Raw genomic sequence first — 25,000 nt, 5'->3', positions numbered from 1 at the left:
ATCATGTACAGCTACATGTACATTGCATACATATAGGTGTGCTGGTAAATCCAACAATTTTGAAGCCAACATAAAAAAGGAAGAAAAAGCCCCCCCCCCCCCTTGGCTGCATTTTCTTGCATGTGTGCAATAATATCCATCACCAGTGCAGTGCACCATAGGTTCTGGTACTTCTGCATGACAGGTACATGTACTTGACTGACAGGTACTTGAAATAGCTGTCAAAAGCCCAGAAAGTCGTTATTCAAGCAGTGAATATGACCACGGGGCACTAAAAGCATGTCGCTATACGCGAATTGTCGTTATTCAGATAGTCGTTATATCCGAAGTTAAATGTATACAGTTAGATGGGACTTTGCTCTGGGCATGGAAATTCGGTCGTTATTCGCGAATTGTCGTTATATCCGCAGTCGTTATTAGCGAAGTTGACTGTACCTATCCAAATAAATGTGTACCTGACGGATTCGGAGCGTGCCACGAATGAAGAGGCTTCCATTCGTGAAAACGAGTTCTCCGCAGGGACTCTGACGAATCCTCGAACCCAGGTGACGAATCAGCATTCGTTTCGTATCCGTACGCGGGGTGCGAAAGGTCCCTAGTATCCCTTTTTAGATTCGATTGGAGACCCGACAATGGTATTTTTTTAATCCATTCGTACGAATACAATGTACCATAATTAATATGTATGCAACAATGCAGTTGCATGTCTGCACTTGGGAAGTACACCTAAAATCCAGCCCAGTAGCCACAGTGCATGCAATGTTACTGTGTACTAAAAATATGTGTAGCTTGCGATTCAACATCGTATTTTGACGTACAAACATCACGGTAACACTACAGTACTGGTACGGTCATGATACTCTTTTTATTTATTTTTTATTTATTTTTTATTTATTTATTTATTTATTACAGCATCTCATAGCACAGTGAGAACACCGGCCAATACAAAGAGAGAGGGTGTTAGCCAACCACGGCAAGGCAGGGAGAAGGGGAGGAGAAGAAAAAGGAACCGGCATGGATAAGCAGTGATTGCAACCAAATCAGAAACACAAAATCAAAATCAAGGCGCGACAAGGCTCTTAAAAAGGCGGAGGGAAGAAAGGTCCTTAGCTTCTTGGGGAAGTGCCAGCCACGCAGAGTACGCAATAAAAAAGGGAGAGTGAAGTAGAAAGGAGGACTTAGGTTTCGGAAGGGAAAGGGAGTTTCTCGTGTTACGGGAAGAGAACCAGTTGAAACAGTGGAGGTGAGGTGGACACAGATTGAGTTTGAGAGAATGGATAAGGGTGACAAGATGTGAATTACGTCTCTTAGACAAAGGGGAAGTGTCAGCAAGGGCATAAAGGGTGGAAGATGGAAGCATGCGGGGTTTTCGGAGGAGGATTTTGAGGACTTTTTTGTGTTGAATCTCGAGCTTGGCAGCACGGGTTGTGGAAATTCCAGCCCAAGCAGTATCTGCATAATCAAAAATGGGGCGTAAGTAAGCTGAGTAAAAGAGGAGTTTACAAGAGATTGGGAGATGGTAACAGTGAGAAGAGAGAATTCCTAAAGATGAACTTGATCGTTTACATATGTAATCGATGTGGGGTTCCCATGAAAGATTAGAGTCAATGAAAATGCCAAGATGCTTATGGCTGGAGACTATGTCTATAGGCTGGGGGAAAGTGGGATGGAGGAGGGGCGGAACATCGGGCTGAGAAGGAAAGAGCATGATTTTAGTTTTAGACAGATTGGGCGATAACCGCCAAGACGACATCCAGGAAATAACTCTTTGAATCCCGTTAGCTAGGTTACTCATCAGGCCAGTGATGTTAGGAGATGCCCGTAGGAGCGTTGTGTCGTCTGCGAACAGTGATGTGCTCGGGGCAGCTGCGGGCAGATCATTGACGTATAAAATAAAAAGAAGGGGGCCGAGGATGGAACCCTGGGGAACTCCGGATAGTACTGTTGTGTCGGCCGAGGACGTCCCATGTACCGTGACGTACTGCGTTCGCCCAGTTAGGTAAGATGTCAGCCATAGCAGGGGATTGCCGTCTACAGTAAATGATCCACGAAGCTTGGCCAAAAGCCCCCGGTGCCAGACGGTATCGAAGGCCTTGGCAAGATCGAAAAAACAAATCCCGACTAGATCTCCAGCATCCCGATGTCGACACACTAATTGCTTTTGATCGGGGACAGGGGAGCACTGATACGCGGTACTGTAGTAGGAAGGCAACACACACACGTTCGTCCCTCTTGATATTTGTACTTTGTACTGTTGAGGCAACGAACTGAAATAATAAAAACCAACCAACCAACCAACGCGCGCGCACACACACACACGCGCGCGCGCGCGCACACACACACGCACGCGTGCACACACACACACACCACACACACACACACACATACAGATGATACACACGCACACACACACACACACACACACACACACACAATCATACACATACATACACGGCAGCAACAGGAACGCAACACATTCAAATGGCAAAAGGCAATAGTCACGTGTGCATACAACTCACTACCGGGATCCCTGCTTTTATTTTCACAGACAGGCTGCCAGGTCGATCAAGCATCAGGCAGGTCAGGCTAGGCAATGGCTGAATGCTCAGCTTCAGAAACCTTGATGATTAATTATGAGAGCAAGTCCGAGCTTATTTACTCTTCCTATAAATATCATAATCATCAAGAAGAAGTCATAACGACTTTGGAAAATGTGTTGCTCCCTACTTGGGAGCTCGTGCTTTGCAGCGGCCCGGCGGCGCGGAACAACCTTTGGCCACCAACTACTTACGTGTGTTTACTGCCGAGGAGGTCGTTCCTACCCATCATATTCTACACAAAGTATGAAAGGCCAGGGTATGGCCGTACCAATCCAAAACTGCTCCTGCATGCCGATCCTGTTTGCCTGACGACTTGCCAGGATTCTCACTTGACTGACTCCGGCACGACTGCCGTCCAGAGCACGCGAGAAGTCCATCGAACCTTCCACTCGGCAAACCTGCAATAAAGCACCACTCCCTGCTCAATGCACAGTGTTTCGGTGTCATGATTCACCCCTCATCAGTTGAGTTTGAGTAGGCTGAGGAAGTGCCTGAAGAGATAACAATATTGCTCTCGAGGTACAAACATCACCAGGGATACAAACTCAGAGACTCTCCGTTTCCAGCGCGACTATTAAGTTAATTAACACCTCTGCTCACGATCTAGAGTACATACCCCCCCCGGGATTATGTACTCTGGTCACGATACACAGTGGGAGTTGTGCTTTCTTGCAGGTTTGCCGAGTCGACGGTTCGATGGACTTCTCTGCGGCTCTGGATGGCAGTCGTGAGTCAGTCAAGTGTCAAGTCGGCGGAATAGCGCCTCTAGTGTGGGGAGCAAACATTTCCCTAACAATGGATTGGAAAGTTCTGGAATTGCCCTCCGCCTCACCTTACCTCAACAGACTCTCGCTCGGAATTTAAGCAGCTTTTTCGTAAGCGCACTTTACAGCATCGATGCTCTTGCAAAGACTTGACCTTGACGTTATAATTTTCTTCTGCTTTTCTCATCTTCTTCTTTTGTTCCTCCCTCTCTTATCAATTTTACCAGCCCACGTATTTCATCACTCAAGCGAAAACAGGAAACCCCCTCGACAGGCGAACAGCCTTTGGGGAATCCTTAAATAGGGAGAGTGAAGTTGAAGACACCACTGCAGCTGAACTTATAGTTGATAAATATGGTGGTAAAGACATACCTGGCAATATGGCGGTAAACACACGCCTGCCCACACACGCTCTCGCTGCAAAGTTCTGGCACTGAGCTCTCCTGTGAGAAGGAGAGCTCTGTGCCAGAACTTTGCAGCCTAGAGAGCGTGTGTGGGCAGGCGTGTGTTTACCGCCATATTGCCAGGTGTGTCTCTACCACCATATTTATCAATCGTTTTAAAAATAGATAAATAAAAATAATACAATACAATCATCGGCGAAGTCACAACCACTATGTCGTACTGTTGTGCCCAGCGCGGGCTTGTAGCTGGTTTGGAGATGATACTAGTATCTGGAGGTCACGAGGTGTTTGTCGCGCTGGAAATGGAGCGTCTCTGTAAGTAAGTTTGTATTCCTCGTGATGTTTGTGCCTGGAGAGCACTATAAGCGGTACTCTTCAGCCACAATCCTCCTTAGCCTATTCAAGCTGAACTGATGAGGAGGGAATTCCCCGAAACACTGTGTACACTATTGAGCAGGGAGTTGTGCTTTCTTGCAGGTTTGCCGAGTGGAAGGTTCGATGGACTTCTCGTGCGCTCTGGATGGCAGTCGTGAGTCAGTCAAGTGTCAAGTCAGATCTGCGGGAAAAGCGCGAGCTCCAGTGCCGGGGAGCAACCAACTTCCTTACGCGAAAAAAACGGGCCGATTTGGGGAAAGCGTAAACATGATACCAAGCGTATATACCTCTCTTGATGATACTCCACTGCAATCATCTATGTTTGTCTGACATCGGCCACCTACAACAGCCAAAGAATATACCAAAGTGAAAAGTTCACTATTTCCAATGCAACAAAAAAGGTACTGCTTTCGCAAGCACTGGATGAAACATGATAATTATCATGGATCATAACACCATGTATCGGAAAGATGATTGAAGAAAATCCAAAGTCAAACCCAGGCAATTATTAGCAGTCACTACTATCAAAGCAGATCATTATTTGCAATAGCGCAACTTGGAAAGCCGGCCAAAATTACAGCACCCTCATGTTGTTGTTGTTGTTTATTTATTTTACATCGCATGGCAAACGGGCAGTTCTGCCCAATATTATGAAAGCGATGACAACCAGTAAGAAGAGTCAGAAATAAAGAGAAAATAAATGAAAATAAAAATACGAAAATGGAAGTAGCAATGAGGGGAGGCAGGGTCAAGACGAGCAGAAAAAATGGATCTCAAATTTACAAGTCGGGTCATCGTAGCATGATTCTATCGAGCCACATCAGCAGGTTACGAAAGCCATTACATTTAACCCAAGTAAAATACGCGTAGCATGCGTTTGAATTCACGGACAGATACTATGGACTTCATACAGTCGGGCATGCCATTCCAGAGTCGGCAGCTGGCTAGAAGCGGTCGGCATGCGCCAGAAGCACTGTGGGCCAGGGGGAGGGGAAGGTTGCGTCCCAATTGACCTCGAGCCATGTATGGTATGACCAGTACTAGGACTTCTACTAATACCTTTCAACACATGGCTGTGTACATGCACACGGGAGGGGGGGGGGGGATTCCATTGCGTATTGTCCAAGATTCTAGCATTACGATTGGACGTCTCCTAGACTACCGTCATGTGACATTGTGTTAGTAGCCAGTCCAGCTTTAATACTAGTAAATCCAGTGTCACAGGTAGAGTCTACAGGTGAACTCGTTGACACCGTCCACACAAACACCAGTACCACACACAGCGCTGATGCAGTCATCAATGTTGGTCTGGCAATAGGAGTCTACAAGTGTAGGACAGCATGGTACAGGTTCCAATACGCTGTCAAATGGATAAACGTTAATCACAGCACGTCAGCGGGAAAGATACAACCTGATGATAACCTCGTTCCAAATAGTTAGGGCACGGCAGGTCGTACCTAATAGCTTGTTTGCGCCCGACAGGTTAGCCCTAGGGCGCCTTTGGCCCTCATGCCAACATGTTGGGCACTCGTACGCCATAAGGCCTTCCCTGCCACGCACTAACCTATAAGTAGTATAATTCGTATAAGCTAATCGGTGTTTAATAGGCTATTAGCTGCCTTTTGGTGCTAGCCTTCAAATACACAAAGACCAAACACAACAGGGACGAAAACACGGATACTGTGAACATGTTACTTACTGCACGTGTACATACTAGTAGAGCGCTGGGGGGGGGGGGTTATGTACTCTTGATCGGACCAAGAGTACATATATACATAGGGTAAACCAAAATAATAAAAAAAAGTTTATGTACTCTTGATCGGACGATATCGGGGTTTGACCAGAATAAATGGCGGCGTAGAATTGATGAATAACATCAGCCAGTGTGGAAATAGATATAGCACTCCGTAGTCCACCCGCTATCTATATTGTTTTCACTGCTCTATATTTCGTCACCTGTTTACTTCATGCCTATAGTATAGCTTCACTGCGACTTTCTCTGTTTAACTCCAGGTCATTCTCTATAACTCCAGATGCGACTTTCCCTATATATCTCCACTCTGGTTGAGACTTTCTCTGTATGACTCAAACTCAGATTGCCAACTTCTCCATACAAAACCTTAGTTGGAGTCATACAGAGAAAGTCTCAACCTGAGTGGAGATATATTATAGGGAAAGTCGCATCTGGAGTTATAATAGAGAATGACCTGGAGTTATACAGAGAATGACCTGGAGTTATAGAGAATGACCTGGAGTTATAGAGAATGACCTGGAGTTATATAGAGAAAGTCGCAGTGAAGCCATATAGGCACGCAGTCAACAGGTGATGACATACAGAGACAATGACGACAAATAGAGAAATGCTGCCATACTGAGTGTAACATACCTACTACAGGAATGGGAAGTGGACAGTTAAAGGTGTCAATATCCTTAGCAGATCATGCAATTATATGAGATACTGGAATGATGCAGAGCCTTAGGCAGAGAAAGTCATTAACTGCAAGCATATTGAAGGATGTACGTGGATTACCGACTTCAATAATGTTTCTTCAATGGATGCACACATATCGCATGCTAGGCAGTCATACCATCTATGGATTCTTCTCGTCTTGTTACAAACTACCCAAGTCACGTAAGTAAAGACATTCAGGACTTCACACAACTTGACACTTTTTCTTCTTGACTTTTCATGATAAAGAAAGAAAGATTCGCGGTTCACGTGAGACTCGGCTGGAGACCGAATTTTCCGCATCCACTGGGACACCACCATCCTCAAAGATCAAGGTGCAGATGCAGCTCCTAAAGCGGCGGGAGGTGAGTAGATCAGACCCACCACCAAAGTGGTCAAAGACCGAAAATCCCATTCGCTGCATCCATGCTTCCCTCGTGCCAGGCCACGAGTTCCCAATTAACTGTGGCTTGCAGCACGGCTGGAAAAGTATCCTTCTGCTTCCAAGCAGGACTTGAACCTGGTACGTTACCCTCTGTTCCTCAATCATGGTCTTACACCATCCCACTATGCCTGCCTGAATGATAATTGCAACTAAAATTTCATTTTGCCAAGGTGCTTCAGTGTCTTTGTTTTCACCCTGATTATTAATTAAAGGATATCGACAGTCAAACGCAGATGAGATGGCGACAGGGATGGATGGGGAACGCAAACCCATCTGTTAAATATCCGAATCACCCATGTGTTCGTAGGTAGTTTCTTGGGGCGGTTGGTTTCCACTCACTGCTTCGTATACCGCGTTTTGGTTCGGCACCTCCGATATTCCATATGCCTCATTTTCGCTCAATCCTTGGGCTGTTCCGTATGCCTCGTTTGCGCTTAGCTCAATTGCACCGGGCGGGTTGCTTGGATTAATGGCAATCTCATCTTTTTGGACGTCTTGCTTTCGCCGCCTAATCGTTGTCCAGATATGTGATACCAGCATTGATAAAATCACCCCTGCTAGAAATCCGATGGTACCAATTATAGCTGCTGTTGAGGAAGTACACGAGATGGCCGGAGAGCTCATGGTACCTGAGCATAAAGCAGAAAAATGAGCACAGATTACAGTGAGTGTCTGCATCTCATCAGTATAGTCACCCCCGGTCTAGTGTTTCACGGAGGTTTACATTAAAATGTTGGTTCTTGTGCGATGCGAACTCGCGAAATACCATTCACAGAAGAAGTCAGCGATGCGACGATGCCTTGCTGATTTGGCGTGAAGTTCAATGCAAGTGTGTACGTCACCATGGTATTCTCGTGGCTTGATATACCTTGTACAAATTTACAGGCAACTCTTGAACCTTTGTACAGCTTTGCTGCAGAAAAGGTCAAAATCGTACGCCACATCGCTTGTCGCATCTTGAAAGTTGAGCTTGGCTCAACTTCTGCGATCGCCCAATTGCGGCAGGTGTGCATGTATGGGCTGCGAGATGGCTACGATTTGGGGATTTCCCGGTTTCACGGCAGTCACATTGCTCATAGCATCGCAAAAATGCTTCTGTGAATCCCGCTTTCCATTTATATTCCTGTGGCGCGCGCATTATGCTTGTCCCTTTTGGTATAAAAAGGGTGATTTTCACTATCTTAGCAATTCTACAATATCTCCCTTCACTGACGAGGGTTTTGTACTCAAAACAGCTGTATGAGGGAATTCAGTACCAACGCATGTGTCGCTTTGCTATAGTGCGTTTCAAAAGTATAGACCTCTAGACTTTTTCAAATAATTCAAATTTGGATTGAGATTTTTGAAAAATTTCTTCGGGACTTTGCTCGAACAATTTTCGCAATTTCCTCATATGAGTTTTGAAACGATGGTACAACTTTCATTTTTGGTGGGAAATATCTTGCATTCAGAATCAAACTGGATGCTCAAGGAATTGAGAAATTTTGATTACTTGCTAGTTATCATCAATACAACCTGACAAATGATCCCATAACCTTTTACATGTATTACCATTAGTACAGGTATATAAGTGTTCTCAATAACTTTCCGAACTTGTCTTATTAGCTCGGTAGAAAGTCACCACATTTGATTTTCGGCCCGGGTCGGTTCGGAAAAGTCCTCCAAACAATGACTGCTGCAGAACATGTGATCTGTCTGCCACAGGTATGGAAAGCAATTCCAAAAGATCTTCGGCATGCAGAGTCATGAATGTAAAAATTAATTATATTACACAACTCAAGCGACATCGATAAAATAAAATCAACAGTTTGACAAGGTCAAGAGAACAACTAACAAAATACAGTACGCGCTCAGTTTGATCATTACAAGTGCACAGGGCAATATGAGACGATTGGCAAGCTGATACAGTGCTGTTACACCACCACAATATCTTCTTGCCATACATGCATGTATGATAAACAGAAAGAGTAACAACAATGGCAGCAATCAGGATGGAGGGGTTTGAAATCGTAGCCAGTGTCATAAACTTGAGTCATGGGACAAGTCTTTGCTTGGTCCACGAAGCAATTTGACCGGAACAAAGTCATTTGGTCCTCCCAGGCCCACAGCATTACAGGTGCTAGTAGACGGAGCTTGGCGCAGTGTTGAGAGATCAGGGCCAATCTCAGCTTAGTCGCTGTGCCACTTCAATGCATTGCAAGTAATTCAGGTAGTTCAACTCCAAGATACGGGTGACAGGTGTATTGCCACTAACACGGGGTCCAGTTAGGGATGAGCTACGGCAAAGAGCGTTCCAATATGTCCATTCACCTGTCCGGACCTCAGCATCGATCTCCTCTCTCATTCACCATAGCTTTCGCGTTACCAGACCGCTCTCCATCTGCCGAATCCCCCCCCCCCCAATGAAGGGCAACTTTGCTCATTTCTTGGAGATCTTTGACTCCTTGTCACAGCGGTTTCGGACTTCGTCAAGAGTTCTGTGAGCTCTACCAAGGTCGAGAGTGAACTACCAGGCAACCACCACAATTAGTAAACAAGTTGGGAGTAATGTTCGACCGTTCAAGTGCCGAATGAACATCTTTGGCAGGAAGAAGAAGGAATGACGATCATTCCGGATGGGCAGTTTTTTTTGTCAATGCAGCTGCCAAAGTGAAAAGGCGCAAAATATCCTCACTTTATTTCACTAAATCTGCTGAATTTGGCCGAGTGCAGAGTTCACCAACGGTTTTTGTTCTCAACGCCACTGAGAACGCGAAAGTAGAGGTCTGGACTTTTGAAACGGACTAATAGTGTGCTGTGGAAATGTCTTGTGGAGGTCAGCTGGAGTGTGCAGTTATGGTGTGGTGCTTAATGAAAATTCATCCATTCGATTTGCGTTTAATTCCCGTAGCTATGCAAAAGACGTTACTTCAGTAACGTCTGGCGCTAGCCAGGATCCACACAGCTTTGATTCGGCAATTGTTTGTTGTGTCGTTGGGCATGCCTGGTGCTATCCTGTACATGCCCCATACATACCATCAAAGACAGCTGGCCACCTTGTTCAAATAGGGCTTTCCACTGCAAGATCATAACCTAAACGGGAAGCAACTTGGAAGAATGTGTATGTATGCGAAGTGTATCAGGGGAATGCATGCGGGGCGACAGTGCGGGTTTGAATTCCATGTTATGTCTTGAAAAATAGGAGAAATGAAAAAAATTATAACATCGCTATGCTTTTTTGTCTAGGTCATCAAGGTCAAACAGTGTCGCATTATCGCAATATAGCTCGAATGTTTAGAGGTGTACTGCTAATGGGCCGGGAATGCAAGGACCGGGTAGATTGCATTGTTTTCCGCGTTGGTTGTACCCATAGAATACTGAGATCATTAACAGAGGACTACGAAGAGGAGCGAAACTAACAGTGGTGACAGTGTTGGAGCTCTGAGCAGACAGCGTCGGCAGGAGTGTCTACACAGAGATTAGAAGATGGGAGAAGAGAGGTACTGCTGCCTCGAGAGTCGCCGTGCTCACGAAAGGCTGCGCCGGCAACAAGAAACAACGGAGCAAATATCCCCTCATGTGGAGACTCGCCGACTGCGTGAAAAGATGCGTCGACAGCAAGAGATCGCTGAACAGGCATCCAGTCGGTAGAAGAAAAGACGTGATCATGCCTGAACTTATTCGGTGTGCGGTAACTGCGGTCCGTAAGCATAGGGTCGTCATCTATGTAATCTATGCTGCTGTGCAATATAAGGATAGGGTAGATTGCAGTGTTTTAATGGGCGCGGTGGTATAAATAGAATGCTGAGAACATTAGCAGAGGACTACGAGGAAGAGTGAAATAACAGTTAGGGTGACAAGGTTGAAGCTCTGAGCAGACGGCATTGGCAGGAGTGTCTACACAGAGAGTAAAAGATGGTAGAAGAAAGGTCCCACCACTTCCAGAGTCGCCGTGCTCGCGAAAGGCTACGCCAACAGCAAGAAATGACGGAGCAATTATCCCGTCTGAAGACTCGAAGACTTTGTGACAAGACGCGTCGACAGCAAGAGACCGCTGAACAGGCATCCAGTCGGCAGGAGAAAAGATATGGTCTTTAACAGGCCCGAACTTGTTCCGTGCGCTGTCCTTAGGCGTAGGGCTGTCATCACCTGACACACCATGGCTGGCCCTATCCCGTACATGATCCGTACCATGCCGGCAAAGACTGTTGGCCTCATGTTGAAAAACGGCTTTCGACTGCAGGATCACAAAGTGACACAACTTGGTAGAATGTATGTATACGAAGTGTATCGAGGGAATGCATGCAGCGCAGGGCAATAGTGCGGGTTCGAACCCAGGTTATGCGTTGAAAAAAGATTGAATTTTTGTTTATAAAAAGTGAAAAAAGAGAGCTGGAAAGCTCAGTGCCCTACGCTATGCCTTTTTGCCTAGCTCATCATGCATGTTATTCGCACTGATGGAAACGTTTTTTTTCTCAGTACAATAGAGGTTCCGGAGTACGATTTTTGTGCCACAATCTGTAGAGGCGCTACGGATTTTTTATACGTCGTTTTCGAGAAGTGAAATGTTCCGGAGTACGGAACGTATGTGTTTGCCGTCATTGCCTAGGTTATGATCGCAAACACGTCACATTCCCGCGCTATGCCTTTTTATTTTAAAAATTTGCACTGAAATCAAAACTTCCCACGGAAATTCGATGTTTCTCGTACCAAATTTGTACGCGAAAAATCTTTCTGCACTCAATGACGCAAAATCTCCATACGAAACAGGGTTCGTATGAAAGCCGGTCGACACGGATTCTCCGTGCCAAAATATCATATGAAGCACGCCTCGAAAAATGCGTAGCGCCCATACGGATTTTGCCACGGAAAATCGTACCCCGGAACCTCTCTAATGATGTGGTCAATCAGTTCTAATAGCATGCATGAGCTAGGCAAAAAAGCATAGTGTAGGGCACTGGGCATTTAAGATCTCTTGTTTTCAGTTGATAAATTCCTACTTCAAAATAATAGTCTATCGTGCTTAGTCTGGGGGTCGATGAGACAGTTTCAAATAGGAAATAGGTTGCAAACCGGAACGGGCTCAATATTCACTTCTCTCTCTCTCTCTCTCTCTCTCTCTCTCTCTCTCTCGGTATTTTGATTGGAAAACATATTATGTCACAGTGAGACTACGATATGTTTTACTCCGAGCCAAAATTCCATGGCTCTGCGATGACCAGAAGCGTCATACCAAGCAGGTGAGTTTTGGACGTGTTGCTTCGCACTGCAACTTGAGTTGAACGTCTCTCGAAAAATAAACTTCTTGTTGCAGATAAACAGCGGCTCGCCTGCCACCAATAAAGCATAGTATACCAAAGAAAACTAATGGAAGCACACACAAGGCTTATTGTTTCTCTGTACTGGCCGTCGTGAAGTGATAGCAATTACCTAATTTCAAAACTCAGGGTGAACTTGACGTGCACTCCAAAACTGTTTCGCTTTGGAGCCACCTCTGTGACACCAAGATTTGAGACAAAAAATCGGGCAACTTGGAGGCATCTGGCCAACACAAAGAAGTGACTCAGTTCGATCGACTTTGGTCTCAGAGCAAACTTCAACATTCCAGCTTCCTTCCACAAACATATTTCGAGTGACCAATCAACGCTGACGATCGGTTTGGGTCTATCCAATTTTTGCTGTCAAACCGTTCCTATTTGAAACCGCCTCCTCTTACCCCCGTGCTACATTATGTACATGACTGTACACACACAGTATGGTACGCATGCACTCCGAAATGTATTTTTTAGAAACACCGTGCAGGCGAACCCACCCCGCACCAGAAACGCCTGTTAGACGTCTCTAAGTAAATACAGTGTACATGTGTTTACGGAAGGTCCCTTAGAATTAATGGGAAATTGCAGATTCGAAAAGCGAACTGATAGGCATGCTCCATTTGTCTGCCGTCAGTGAGTTGAAGGCTGCATTCGACATAGAGGAACATGCCAATCAAGTTGGCGATGGATACTGAGGAAAGGGCTATACACATGTTTCGTACATTATAACATCAGGGCGGAAGCGTTTTACTGAAGAACACTACTTCAGAAAGCTGTTTAATTTCAGACATAGTGTTACGAGTTATACCTGTCCACCAACGTAACCAGATCATGGACAGTCAGCAAATGCAAGAAAATGGCACAATACTGACCAGGAGTACTGAGACTTTCAGGGACCTGATACCTAGCTCCAACACTTTTCCAAGGCGCAAACCAACAACCTTCCACCGTAGATGGCTCAGGTTAGGAAAAGTCCAAAGAGGGGAAGGAAAGCGCAACGAATAAGAGCACGAGCTTTGTCCCACGGCAGAAAAGAATGCCGGAAGTTACTGGATCATGACGAAACTAGCAAGGGGCCGTCCGGGGTTACCAATAGTTTAGTATTTTTCAGCACCCACCCACCTACCCGCCTACCCTTTCTGCAGGTAAAGCGAATTCCAATAAAATATTGAAGTTAACTTTCGACACGCAGAGGTAACTGGGCATTCTCCATCTGCATTCAATAATTATTTTCAAAACGAAACTCCTTCAAACCCACCCACCCCCAAACGAAAGCTATTCGTTTTGAAAATACTATTGGTAACCTTGGACGGCCCCTAAGACTATTGGACATACCGACCTTACTACAACTCGACGACGCAAAGCAACAGACCACTCAACTTGGGAGGCTCAATGTGTTGGAGCTACTTTAAATCGACACATTTTCGGGTCAAATTTCGGCCTCCCAGGGCTAAAACCCATTTCGGCCGTATTAAAATCTCGGCCTGTACTGCTGCTGCATGTATACACTGTCACACTGAACCTTGCAGAACAACATTTCGGCCGCAACAAATTTTCGGCCAAACATGACCAGGCCGAAAATAGCTGAAAGTAAATACGCGCTGAATATTTGTTGACTTACAGTATTTGGATTTGGATGTTTTGATATCAGTTGTAGTGAAGGCAACTCACCATTCTGGCAGTTCATTGTTGGGCATTCGTCAATGGCACTTTCGCAGTTTCTCCCAGTGTAGCCGGTCACACAGCTACACACATAGCCGCCGGGACACTGAGCAAGGTCAATGACAGCATAGCGGAGAACAAGACAGGGTCAGCCTCTGGCATTCTGACATCTCTTACCCAACTTCAACACAGACAGTAACAAAACCACCTCAATGAACATGTCACCAGAACAAAGCATATTCCAATTTTAACAATCAAAGCGAGAAATGAACAAAGGAGAAAGGAAGGAAAGACCAGCTTCTGGGTTAAACTGCGGACAGATTGTTTTTCTTTGTAGACTTATCTGCACAGCAAATAATATATGGCTCACTCATCTCAAAAAAATTCCATCCATTTTATTTGGCTCCGGCTTGCAGCAAAGTTCAAGTGTGGTAGTTCTAATCAGTGTCCGGACCTCGCCCGCAATTGTGTGCTTGGAGCCTGAATATATGCTGAATATATGCTGGATATATGCTGAATATATGCTGAATATATGCTGAATATATGCTGAATATATGCTGAATATATGCTGAATATATGCTGAATATATGCTGAATATATGCTGAATATATGCATGGGATCTCTGCACATCAACCTACTAATACAGGATGACTTTGTAGGTCCAGCACATCATTGTGCTGAGTCCTTTGGCTGCATTTTTTTTCAAGTACAGGTGGAATCCTGATAATTCGAACCTCAAAATGCCAGGAAAAAACTTCTAATTATCCGGACATTCTAATTATCCAAACATGAACCCACAACACAACATGTATGTCAAAATGCTCCCATGGTCACCATGGTCACCATGGTCACGCAGAGTTGCGCTATGGACCTTAGACACAGATTTCGCGGATACTGAACTGACCGGCACAGCCTGCTCATGCAAACTGAACTGACCAGTACAATTTACAGTGAACTTCAAATTACACTTTGCTAACTTCGAATTATCAGCACAAATCCCACACATTTCTATGTACAGTAAAACCTGTGACTACCGACCACCCCTTGGTGCTAGCAAAAGCGGTCGCTAGTAGCAGGTGGTCTTTAGTTAGAGGTTTGCACCGCGCGACCATATATGGATCCCATTTATGGCATTATATGATATGTATATCAAAATGTAGCTAAAACAATTCCCCAAGACTTGCGCAATGCCATTCCTATTTCAGGTCAAACAACACTTGGAGAGAAAGACGGAGATATGGAGAGAGACAGAGAGAGAGAGGGAGAGAGAGAGAGAGAGAGAGAAGATTTTTTTTTTTGCGGACATCAAATTCAGCTCCTACTTCTGAAGCCAGGAGTCAAACGTTCCCTGTGGAAGTTTCGTTTTGCGCTGGGCTTCAAGTTTGTTCATGCGATCAATCGTACCGACTGTCCTTGTTGCGACTTCTCGATTGCTTGAACGCGATTCTCCAGCATCAGGACCTTGCGGTGCTGCTTTGTTTCTGGATTCCTTGATGCCACCGTCGATTCGTCTGTATGACTGGGGTGACAGAGCCACTCAGTCTTCGTTTCTTCTCCGAGTAGTACCATCGATCTGAGAGCGCTTTCGATACGCTCACCAAGATGTTTCCTATCATGTTTATTCTTGACAGCGCTTGAAATTCTGACAGGTGCAGTGAAGTCCACACCGACTCCACAGTCAAAAATGACCTGTGTTCACTTCTTCAGCTGTAGTATCGAAAGATGCCTTTCAGGACCACAGAAAATCATCAAATTTTCAAGAAAGAGCCTCGAGCAACATTTGATTTCCTACATCGCGGTCGCTAGTTACGGGTCAAAAATCGTCTTTGGGACAAGAAAAGGCGGTCGCTGGTCGCGTTCAGCAGGTAGTCGCTAGTCACAGTGCATTTTGAATGTGAGACCGTCCGTGCCTGGCAAAGTGGTCGGTAGTACCAGGCCGGTCGGTAGTACCAGGCTGGTCGCTAGTCAAGGTGGTCTTTAGTTACAGGTTTTACTGTGGAATCTGTGGGACTTCTAATTAACCGGACATATCCAGTTCGAGGTTTGAATTATCAGAAATTTTTATGTGGGACTCGTATTGATAGAAATCGGTCCTGGAATTAAGCCATATTCGAATTATCAGGATTCCACCTGTACATCAAAACATGTGTTTCCAGATCCTGAACCAATCGGGATCCTGTATTGACCAGACAAATTTTCATGCACCAAAGTGCTGTGGATCGAATGTGCATCCCTGGATCAAGATGTATCCTGTCCTACCAGGACAGTTTCCATTGCACCAAGGGCGTCCGGTTAGGGAACGTTAACTGTGCAGTGTATAGCGTGATGGAACACTCACTTGCTCTGTGCAGCTGCCATCGTTCACGCACGGCATTGAGTCGCACTCGGCTATGTCTTGTGAACAGTCAGCGCCAGTGAAGCCAGCAGAACAAGAACACCTGCGGGGAAAGCAGCAAATGCATTCCATGGCACTGTCAATATCACTCAATATCACTGTGAATAGAGGCCATGTCTAGGTCACAGGGCAAGAATGTGAACATAGTGCTGGCTTTCCGTCCCCACTGTCTACATGAGGGAACAGAACTATGCTTGATATGCATGGGATCACGTGACATGCACGCAATACAGAGTTAGGAATCAAGAAATGCTAAAATGCAGAAGAAAAGTGACGATTTTCATGCGTCGCAGTCATCTCTATAAAGTCTTCAGGTTCTTTTCTCACAAAACTGTGTTCCACCCATGATGCATGCGAGCAGGCATGGAAAGCACTAGTGTATGGAGTGTTGAGCACCATCACCACCGGAGCACTGCCTACTGATAGGAGCCATCCGCACAACACAGCACACAACAACAACAACAACAACAACAACAACAACAACAACAACAACAACAACAACAACAACAACAACAACAACAACAACAACAACAACAACAACAACAACAACAACAACAACAACAACAACAACAACAACAACAACAACAACAACAACAACAACAACAACAACAACAACAACAACAACAACAACAACAACAACAACAACAACAACAACAGCACAGAGTAGAATAGCCTGCAGTTGGCAATGGCGAAGAGGAGCAATGCTTACTGGTATGAGCCATCCGTGTTGGCACAAGTAGCTCCGTTCAAGCAGAGCGGTGCCGGTGATGGAGTGGCTGTGTGGCTACACTCATCCACATCCTGCATACACAGCGTACCAGTGCGGGCCGCCGGGCAAGTACAGTTGAAGAAGCGGATGAAATTGTTGCACGTGCTGAACGGGATCAAACAGAGAAAAGAGAGATAACTGTCATTGTGATTGCTTAGAGAGTTTATGTGGGCAGGCGGGTATTTATCGCCATATTGTCGGGTGTGCATTTACCACAATTTTGCTGTTCCCTATGGGGCCCGGGTAAGCCTCATCAGAGTTCCACTATATTTTAGAAACCAGGGAGTCGTACCCAAACCAGGGAGGTGACACGACACAGAAATCCGCGTCTCAGGGGTTGCCTCGCACATGTTGTTATTTTTCGACTAGTCCAGTCCAGTCCAGTCCGAAAGGTCATACGCGAATCGACTCGCCGTTTGTACTTCACCTCCAAGTGTGCAACGCAAGACCCGCAAAGTATGATTTTTCTGTGGGCAAAAATTTTGGCATTGATCAAGTTTTTATTGGAGTGCTCAGGTATACTACGTTTACTCAGAGATCTCGAGCACCCTTGTTCAGGTTCTCTATTTTTGACGAGCCGGTCCTAGAGCCCTACATTGTATCTAACGATGTAGGAGGTGACAATGGAAGAGGGGGATTTCGTGGAAATAGTGGCGATGGTGGTGGGACTGCTGCAGGAAAAGTGCTACCAGTTTTTGACAGTATGACTAGACGTGCATGTAGCTCTCTTATAGTATACTTCCTAAAAACACATTTACAAAATGCTAAAAATGTGTTTTTTAGGAAGACTGGTTCATTATGAAAGTCATACAGAATAAATGGGGCAGATACACGACTTACATTTTTCAAAACCCGGCTTTGTGTTATGTGTACCACAGTACTTTGTTTCAAAAGGATAGGACAGCAGTACCTGGTTTAAGCGACCACCCCACGGTGCAAGAAAAAGCGGTCGCTAAAGCCAGGTGGTCTTTGGAACCAGGTCCCATACATTCGTGGCTTCTCGGATCGTGTACATATATGCGCATGTCTGTACTTCCATTATTATACTCATATTGACAGGTGTGGAGCATAGAATACTTTCGTGCAGGCAAAGCACGCCTCACTCAAGTGCATGCAGCACATCCTGCACTGTCACTTGTCACTTCTGAAGTTCTGTTGACTGCATGCACTTGCTTCAGAGCGCACCTCAAGCCTGTTGCAGTCAACCCTGCCAGCCAAGATGGCACTTTTCATCAGTTAGCCTAGGATACGCCTCTGAACAGTGCTGGACAGTTACCGTAACACTACACGCCGTTGCCATCACTGCTATCGAGTAGTTCGGACATGGCAGGAGCACAAAATCAAAGCCAGCCGGTAGTCTTTCATAGAATATTGATGAGTGACGGTCTGTACACGAAATGTGCTGCCTCGAAAATATTTCAAAAACGAGACACCCACGCAGCACATTTGGAGGTGAGGTACAGAAGGCGAGTGAATTCGCGTACGACCTTTCGAACTGGACTGGACTATTAGTAGTCGAAGAAAAAAACAACGTGTGTGAGGCAACTCCTGAGACAAGGATTTCTGGGCCGTGTCACCTCCCTGGTTTGTGTACGACTCCCTGGTTCTAAAATACAGCACTGACTGACCAATGACCCTCTGCCGTAATTCTATTAGAGAACAGAATCACAGGTTTACTGAGCTCATGTCTCAATCTCCTTCACCACCCCGGTCTTATACTGTAATCGTAAATATATCTAGAGAGACATTTACAATTGCAGTGTAAGGCCGTGGTGGTGAAGGAGATTGAGACATGATCAATTGGCTGCAGTGGAGCCTCCGCATATTGAAGAAGGGTTTTTCTGAACTGTTATAGCTAACCTGTCCGTGTGACAGGGTGCTGACAGACACTCATCGTAATCTAAGTCACAGCTAGGGCCGTCGTAACCGTCCAAACAAAAACAAGTGTAGTTGTTCACCTGCAGCACAGCCAAACACACCACCAACATCATGATCATCCGCGGCTGGTAGAGAGAGAGAGCAGGGAATGATAGTATATCTTCAGGTGTCAGCTTATAGCCTACGGTTATACCGGGAGCACACAGCAGTGTGTGCTCAGATCCAGATGGATCAGAACAGCATCTGCTGCACCATACTAAGAGTAGATAAACAAGAGTGTGCAACTCCGCATCGCTTCTTCACAATCTGCAGATACCCCCGCCCACGGCGGAAATGATTGTTGACGTCACCTTTTTCAGAAACATGTGCATTTTGCTGCAGAGCAGTGTGAGAGCACGTGCTGGGCACTGACCTTGTAATCTAAAGCCCGGCCAAGTGCACGTGGCAAGCAAAACTTCCCAAAAGACTCGCAGCGCGCGAGTCGTTGAAAATATTACGTCGACAATAATTTCCGCAGCAGGCCAACCCATCCGCGAGTTGCACACTCTTGTTTATCTACACTTGACCATACCCAAAGAGGGCCATGGGTGCATAAGGTGGATGGATTGATAAACTCATTTGGCAAGTAGTCAACTGGCAACAAGCATATTCATTTTATACAGAGGTAGTGCCTTATCCTGCTATATAAGGTTAGTAATCACTGCCTGTGACGGGCAGAGCCAAGCAGTACACAAGAGGTACACAAAAGAAGTGAAGGTCAAATTTATTTAATTTATTGAACACAATCGTGTGGCTGAAGCCCATAGGGAGATGGAGTGGTAGATAATCAGCCATAGTATACAATACTATCGGCCATTGCGGGACAAGACAACGACTGATTTCTTTACATCAAACATGCACATATAATAATACGTATGTGTGTGTGTGTGTGTGTGTGTGTGTGTGTGCGTGTGTGTGTGTGTGTGTGTGTGTGTGTGTGTGTGTGTGTGTGTGTGTGTGTGTGTGTGTGTATGTGTGTGTGTGTGTGTATATGTGTGTGTGTGTGTGTGTGTGTGTGTGTGGCCTACCTAGGAGTAGGTTGCACTTTTTGTAGCTCTTCCTTCTGCAAGTTCTGGTGTTTTTTCATTGCAAGTCCCCGCTCAGGGGCGACTCTGGGGTAGTCCAGGGTCGTCCCCGGCCATCACTCGCCATACCGAGAGTGTAGTTTTGAAGCGAGCGGTGAAATCCACGACGTAGACTCCTTGGTGAATTTTTGTTGTCACCACTCTACGTTTGTGTCGCCGTTCGTTGTGCGCTGTGGGTTGGCTACCCCTCGCACTTTGCTCTAGCTTTAGCCCTTTGTCCAATGACTAGAAGAGATTCGAGAAGAAGAGAGAGTAGACAGAGAAGGCAGATAAAGTTTGGTAGTTGGAATGTCCGAACATTACTGAATGTTGATGGACCTGTTGAAACTGCCGCCGTGTCGCGTCGTGTCAAGGAAAATCGGAAAGTGGATCTTGTCGTGCGTCAACTCAAGGAACACGATGTCGAAGTCGGTGGTTTGCAAGAGACCAAATGGTTTGGATCAGCGGAGTATTCGGTGGACAATGCTGTTGTTCTTTCCTCGGGGCGTCCATCCCCAGGAGCGTCTTCTTCAAATTCAAATTTTGAAAATATTCAAAATTCTCAGCGTGGTGCTCAGCGTGGAGAAGGAGTCGCTGTTGTCCTTCGAGGGCGAGGTGCTGATGCATGGGATGCAGGAGGTCGACAGTGGACGGCTAAGTCGTCGCGTTTAGTGTCAGCTCGTCTTCGTTTCGTACATAGTCCAACTAAATGTTCGTGGATGACAGTCATACTCATAGTGTGTTATGCACCGACGTTCCGTTCTGCTCGTTCAGTGAAGAGTGAATTTTTCAATGATTTGGAGGATTTGCTCTGCACTGTACACCCTACTGATGATCTAGTACTACTTGGTGACTTCAATGCTCGGGTAGGATCAGCTCTATGCCGGCCCTGCACCTGATGATCCCTGGTCAGCTGTTCGTGGTCCGCATGGCTCTGGACAACTAAACGAGGCTGGTAGTCTAGAGAGAGAACTGTTGTCATTTCTTGCTATGCATAACCTGGTCATCACCAACTCATGGTTCAGAAAGCGCGACATTCACCAGCAAACTTGGCAACACCCCCGTACAAAAACATGGCATTGTATTGACTATGTAATTGTGCGACGACGTCAGCTTTCGAACTGCAGAGATTGTCATGTCATCCGCAGCGCTGAGTGTTCAACTGACCATCGATTGGTTTGTCTAGCGTACATGCTAAGTCTCGGTGTGTCCAGGCGCCGTAGACCCGCTAACAAGAAGACTGCTGGTTGGTATAATGTTAGCGCGATGACCAAGGTGCCGGGTGCTGATGCCACTGATCATGAAGTTGCTCATTGTTTGCGTGCAGAATACGCTGCTAATGTTGCCACTGGTCTTGACGGATGGGCAGACTGCAGTGCTGTGGAGGACCAGTGGGTGAAGTTGAAGTGTGCCGTCACTGAAGCTGCCGATGCTACTCTTGGCCGGCAAGGTCGTCGACAGCCAGACTGGTTTGCTGCAAATGCAGGGCATCTTGATACTCTACTCACACGCCGGAACAAGTTATACAACAAGTGGTTGCAGTCAAAGACTCACGTCGATCTGTGTGCGTTCAAAATGGCCCGCGGCCATGCTCGGGCTGCAGTGCGTGCCGCGAAGCGAAAGTGGCTGCAGTCACAGGCAGACCTGGCTCAGCATGGGCGTTTCAGTGGGCAGAAAGTTTGGTCAGCAATCTCAGCCATGAAGAAGTGCTACGACGGTCTGCAGCCTGTTCCATGTCGCAGCATGCGGAAGAGTGATGGGAGTGTGTGCAGCTCCCTTGATGAGGAACGCGATTGCTGGCAACACCATTTTCAATGTTTGCTGAACGTACCAAGTTCATTCAACCCTGCAATATTTGACTCAATCACGCAGCGTGACATCGATCGCTCATTGTGGCAACCGTCACCAACATCGGCGGAACTTGTTGTGGCATTGCGGCACATGGCTAACGGCAAAGCGGCTGGAGGTTCCGGAATTGTTGCTGAGTTGCTTAAAGCTGCGTTCGGCACCATATGCCCCTATCTCATCGACCTGTTGAACTCAATCTGGACTAGTGGCACTGTACCTGCTGAGTGGCGTAACGCAGTCCTTGTACCAATTCCGAAGAAGGGAGACCTTTCCAGGTTTGATAACTGGAGGGGAATATCGCTGCTTGATGTTGTAGGGAAACTGGTGGGCCGTGTCCTGCAATCCCGTCTTCAGAGGCTTGCTGAGAAGGTGCTGCCGGAATCGCAGTGCGGTTTTCGCCGTGGACGATCCTGCACGGATGGAACTTTTTGTATACGCCAACTAGTAGAGAAGTTTTATGAGCATCGTCAGAAGGGCTACCTCGTTTTCGTGGATTTACGAAAAGCGTATGATTCCGTGCCGCGCCCTGCTCTCGCTGCATGCCTCCTCAAGCTGGGCGTACCTGAGGAACTCACAGAGCTAATCCTGCAGTTCCATTGCGGCATGGAAGCAGAGGTGCGTGTTGGTGCTGAAGTCAGTGGCTCGTTTCCTGTTGAAAATGGTTTGCGCCAGGGATGCACCATGGCTCCGGTTTTGTTCAATCTCTTCTTTGGTGTTGTTATGATGTGCTGGAGAGATGCGATGCGTCAGGCTAGCACTGATTCTGGTATATCACTGTCCTACAACATCAATGGTCAGCTTTACTCCCGTGCTAAGGGTACCCTTCAAGTGCAACTCCACGACTTTGAATTTGCAGATGATGCCGTTTTGTTGTCAATGAGTCGGGCTGAGGCTGAGCAGTCGCTTCAGACTTTTCATCGTGTTGCATCCTCGTTTGGTTTGTCCGTCAGTTCGTCGAAAACACAATTCATGGTAGTTGGTGTTGGTATTTCCCCGGAGGACAGGATGCCGATGGACATGGGTGGCGACAGCATTTCGTATGTTGAATCGTTTGTGTACTTGGGCTCCCTCATCACGCCAGACACCCGATCCTCACCTGACATCCAGCGACGGATTGCCAATGCGGCAAAGGCGTTTGGCTGCCTCCTACCAGTGTTCCGGGATACCAGCTTGACGGTGGCAACAAAGCGTCATTTGTACACAGCCTGTGTTCTGTCGGTTTTACTCTACGGTGCTGAGTCATGGGCTCCGCTTCGGCACGACTTGGATCTGCTGGACAACTTTCACCACCGGTGCATTCGCTCCATCTTATGTGTATCTCGGCGTCAGCAATGGGAGGAGAAAATCTCATCGGCAACGCTCCGTGCGCGCTGGGGTGACACTACACCGGTGTCAGACCTTGTTCGGCGTCGGCGGTTGGAATGGCTCGGGCACGTCGCGCGCATGCCTGCAGACCGTGCTCCCGTCCAGATTTTGTTTGGAAGGTTGAGTGGTCGTCGCCCTCCTTGTGGTCCCCGGCGGCGCTGGAAAGACGTTGTCCAGAGAGACATGAAGGCAGCTGGCGTGGATTCCTGGTTTCAGAATGCCCAAGACCGGCAGAACTGGAGGATGTTCCTTGCTGAGCCACCACCGCACACAGATGATTCGCCACCTTTGCGCTGCTTGCTGTGTGCCAGAGACTTCCGCCGCCGTAACGACATGGCCCGACACAAGTGCATTGCCCAGCGGAAGTTGCCTGTGTCACAACAGAAGGGTGCCAGGCAATGTATGAAGTGCATGCGGTGGTTGAGGAGCGCTGGAGGACTGGCTGTGCATCGCTGTCCTGTGTCCACGGATGTCCCCACTGTATCCATTCGCCATGAATCTGACTCTTTGCGATGTGATGTTTGTCGCCGCTCTTTCCGCTCTCATTCTGGTTTGAGCCGTCATCACTGTGACCGTGCGAAACGGATGTCACGGGCAGCCAGGAACAACTGCCGTCATGAATGCGAGCATTGCGAAAGACGGTTCTCAAGGCCACAGGACTTGCAACGCCATGCCAAATATTGTTGACTTTGCGATTTCTCTCTCTTCTCTTCTCTCTTCTTGTCGTTGTCTCCCGCTTCTGGGAGCGGCGTGGCCCGATAGGGTAGCTGTACATAGTAGTAGTAGTAGTAGTGTGTGTGTGTGTGTGTGTGTGTGTGTGTGTGTGTGTGTGTGTGTGTGTGTGTGTGTGTGTGTGTGTGTGTGTGTGTGTGTGAGAGAGAGAGAGAGAGAGAGAGAGAGAGAGAGAGAGAGGCTGTACGGAGAGAGACAATATTGTGGCGAACTCTATATGCTGCAGCAAACACTTACCCGGTCCTCGCATACTCCATGCACGCATGGCTGGGGTGCACATTCGTCTATGTTGGTCTCACAGTGAACACCTGTGTAGCTGCAGTGAAAAACACACACACATACACAAGCAGACACACACACACGCACACACACACACATGCACGCACAGACACATACACACACACAAGTACAGATTCAACTCACGTCACAGGAGTACACACTCTGATAAGACATACCCTTGCTTTGTACGGACAATGTCCGGGTGTATTGATCCATTCTGAAGTCATTATGTTAGGATAAGAAGTACCTTGGACACTAAGTAAAATTTCCTGTTCCCCAGGAGGGTACCTCTTAGCAGAGATCCACTGTATATTCAACTCATGATCAACCAAGGGAGCTGCCAACCTATTACCAGATGCCACGCTGTAGAAGGGTTGCATACTATGAGATCTAGACAGCGCTGAAGAATCCCATGCTGAACACAAGCCTGCAGTCATGTACCCCCAGCCAGCTTCCATTGCATGAACTTGGTGATGGCTCCTCACAGCTGTTGTACTGTGTCGCTCACAGGTGAATGTTTATTGCCCGCCTCTGAGCACTTACCCGAGTTGGCATTGACAGGTGTATCCACCGACTTGATCCATGCATGTGCCATTATCACATGGACTGGACAGACATTCGTTGATATCAACGTTACA

The 25,000-nt window shown here is 46.7% G+C and overlaps 1 protein-coding gene across 1 annotated transcript in view; it reads right to left on the bottom strand.

Moving 5' to 3' along the window:
* Positions 1-6,398: 6,398 nt before the first annotated feature.
* The window catches only part of LOC135822725 (fibropellin-1-like), a gene marked incomplete at its 5' end in the record, with an annotated part of 22,304 nt that continues 3,702 nt past the window's right edge, over positions 6,399-25,000 (bottom strand). The window contains 7 exon segments of the mRNA XM_065335552.1: positions 6,399-7,666; positions 14,003-14,099; positions 16,332-16,431; positions 17,098-17,262; positions 19,018-19,115; positions 24,321-24,399; positions 24,906-25,000. The exon segment at positions 24,906-25,000 is cut by the window's right edge and continues 17 nt beyond it. Coding sequence (XP_065191624.1) covers positions 7,314-7,666; positions 14,003-14,099; positions 16,332-16,431; positions 17,098-17,262; positions 19,018-19,115; positions 24,321-24,399; positions 24,906-25,000 — 987 coding nt within the window.

The sequence above is a fragment of the Sycon ciliatum genome, chromosome 8 (assembly GCF_964019385.1).
Source record: "Sycon ciliatum chromosome 8, ocSycCili1.1, whole genome shotgun sequence".
Lineage (NCBI taxonomy): Eukaryota > Metazoa > Porifera > Calcarea > Leucosolenida > Sycettidae > Sycon > Sycon ciliatum.
The sequence above is the reverse complement of the archived record's forward strand: the minus strand, read 5'-3'. Positions and strand labels throughout refer to the sequence as shown.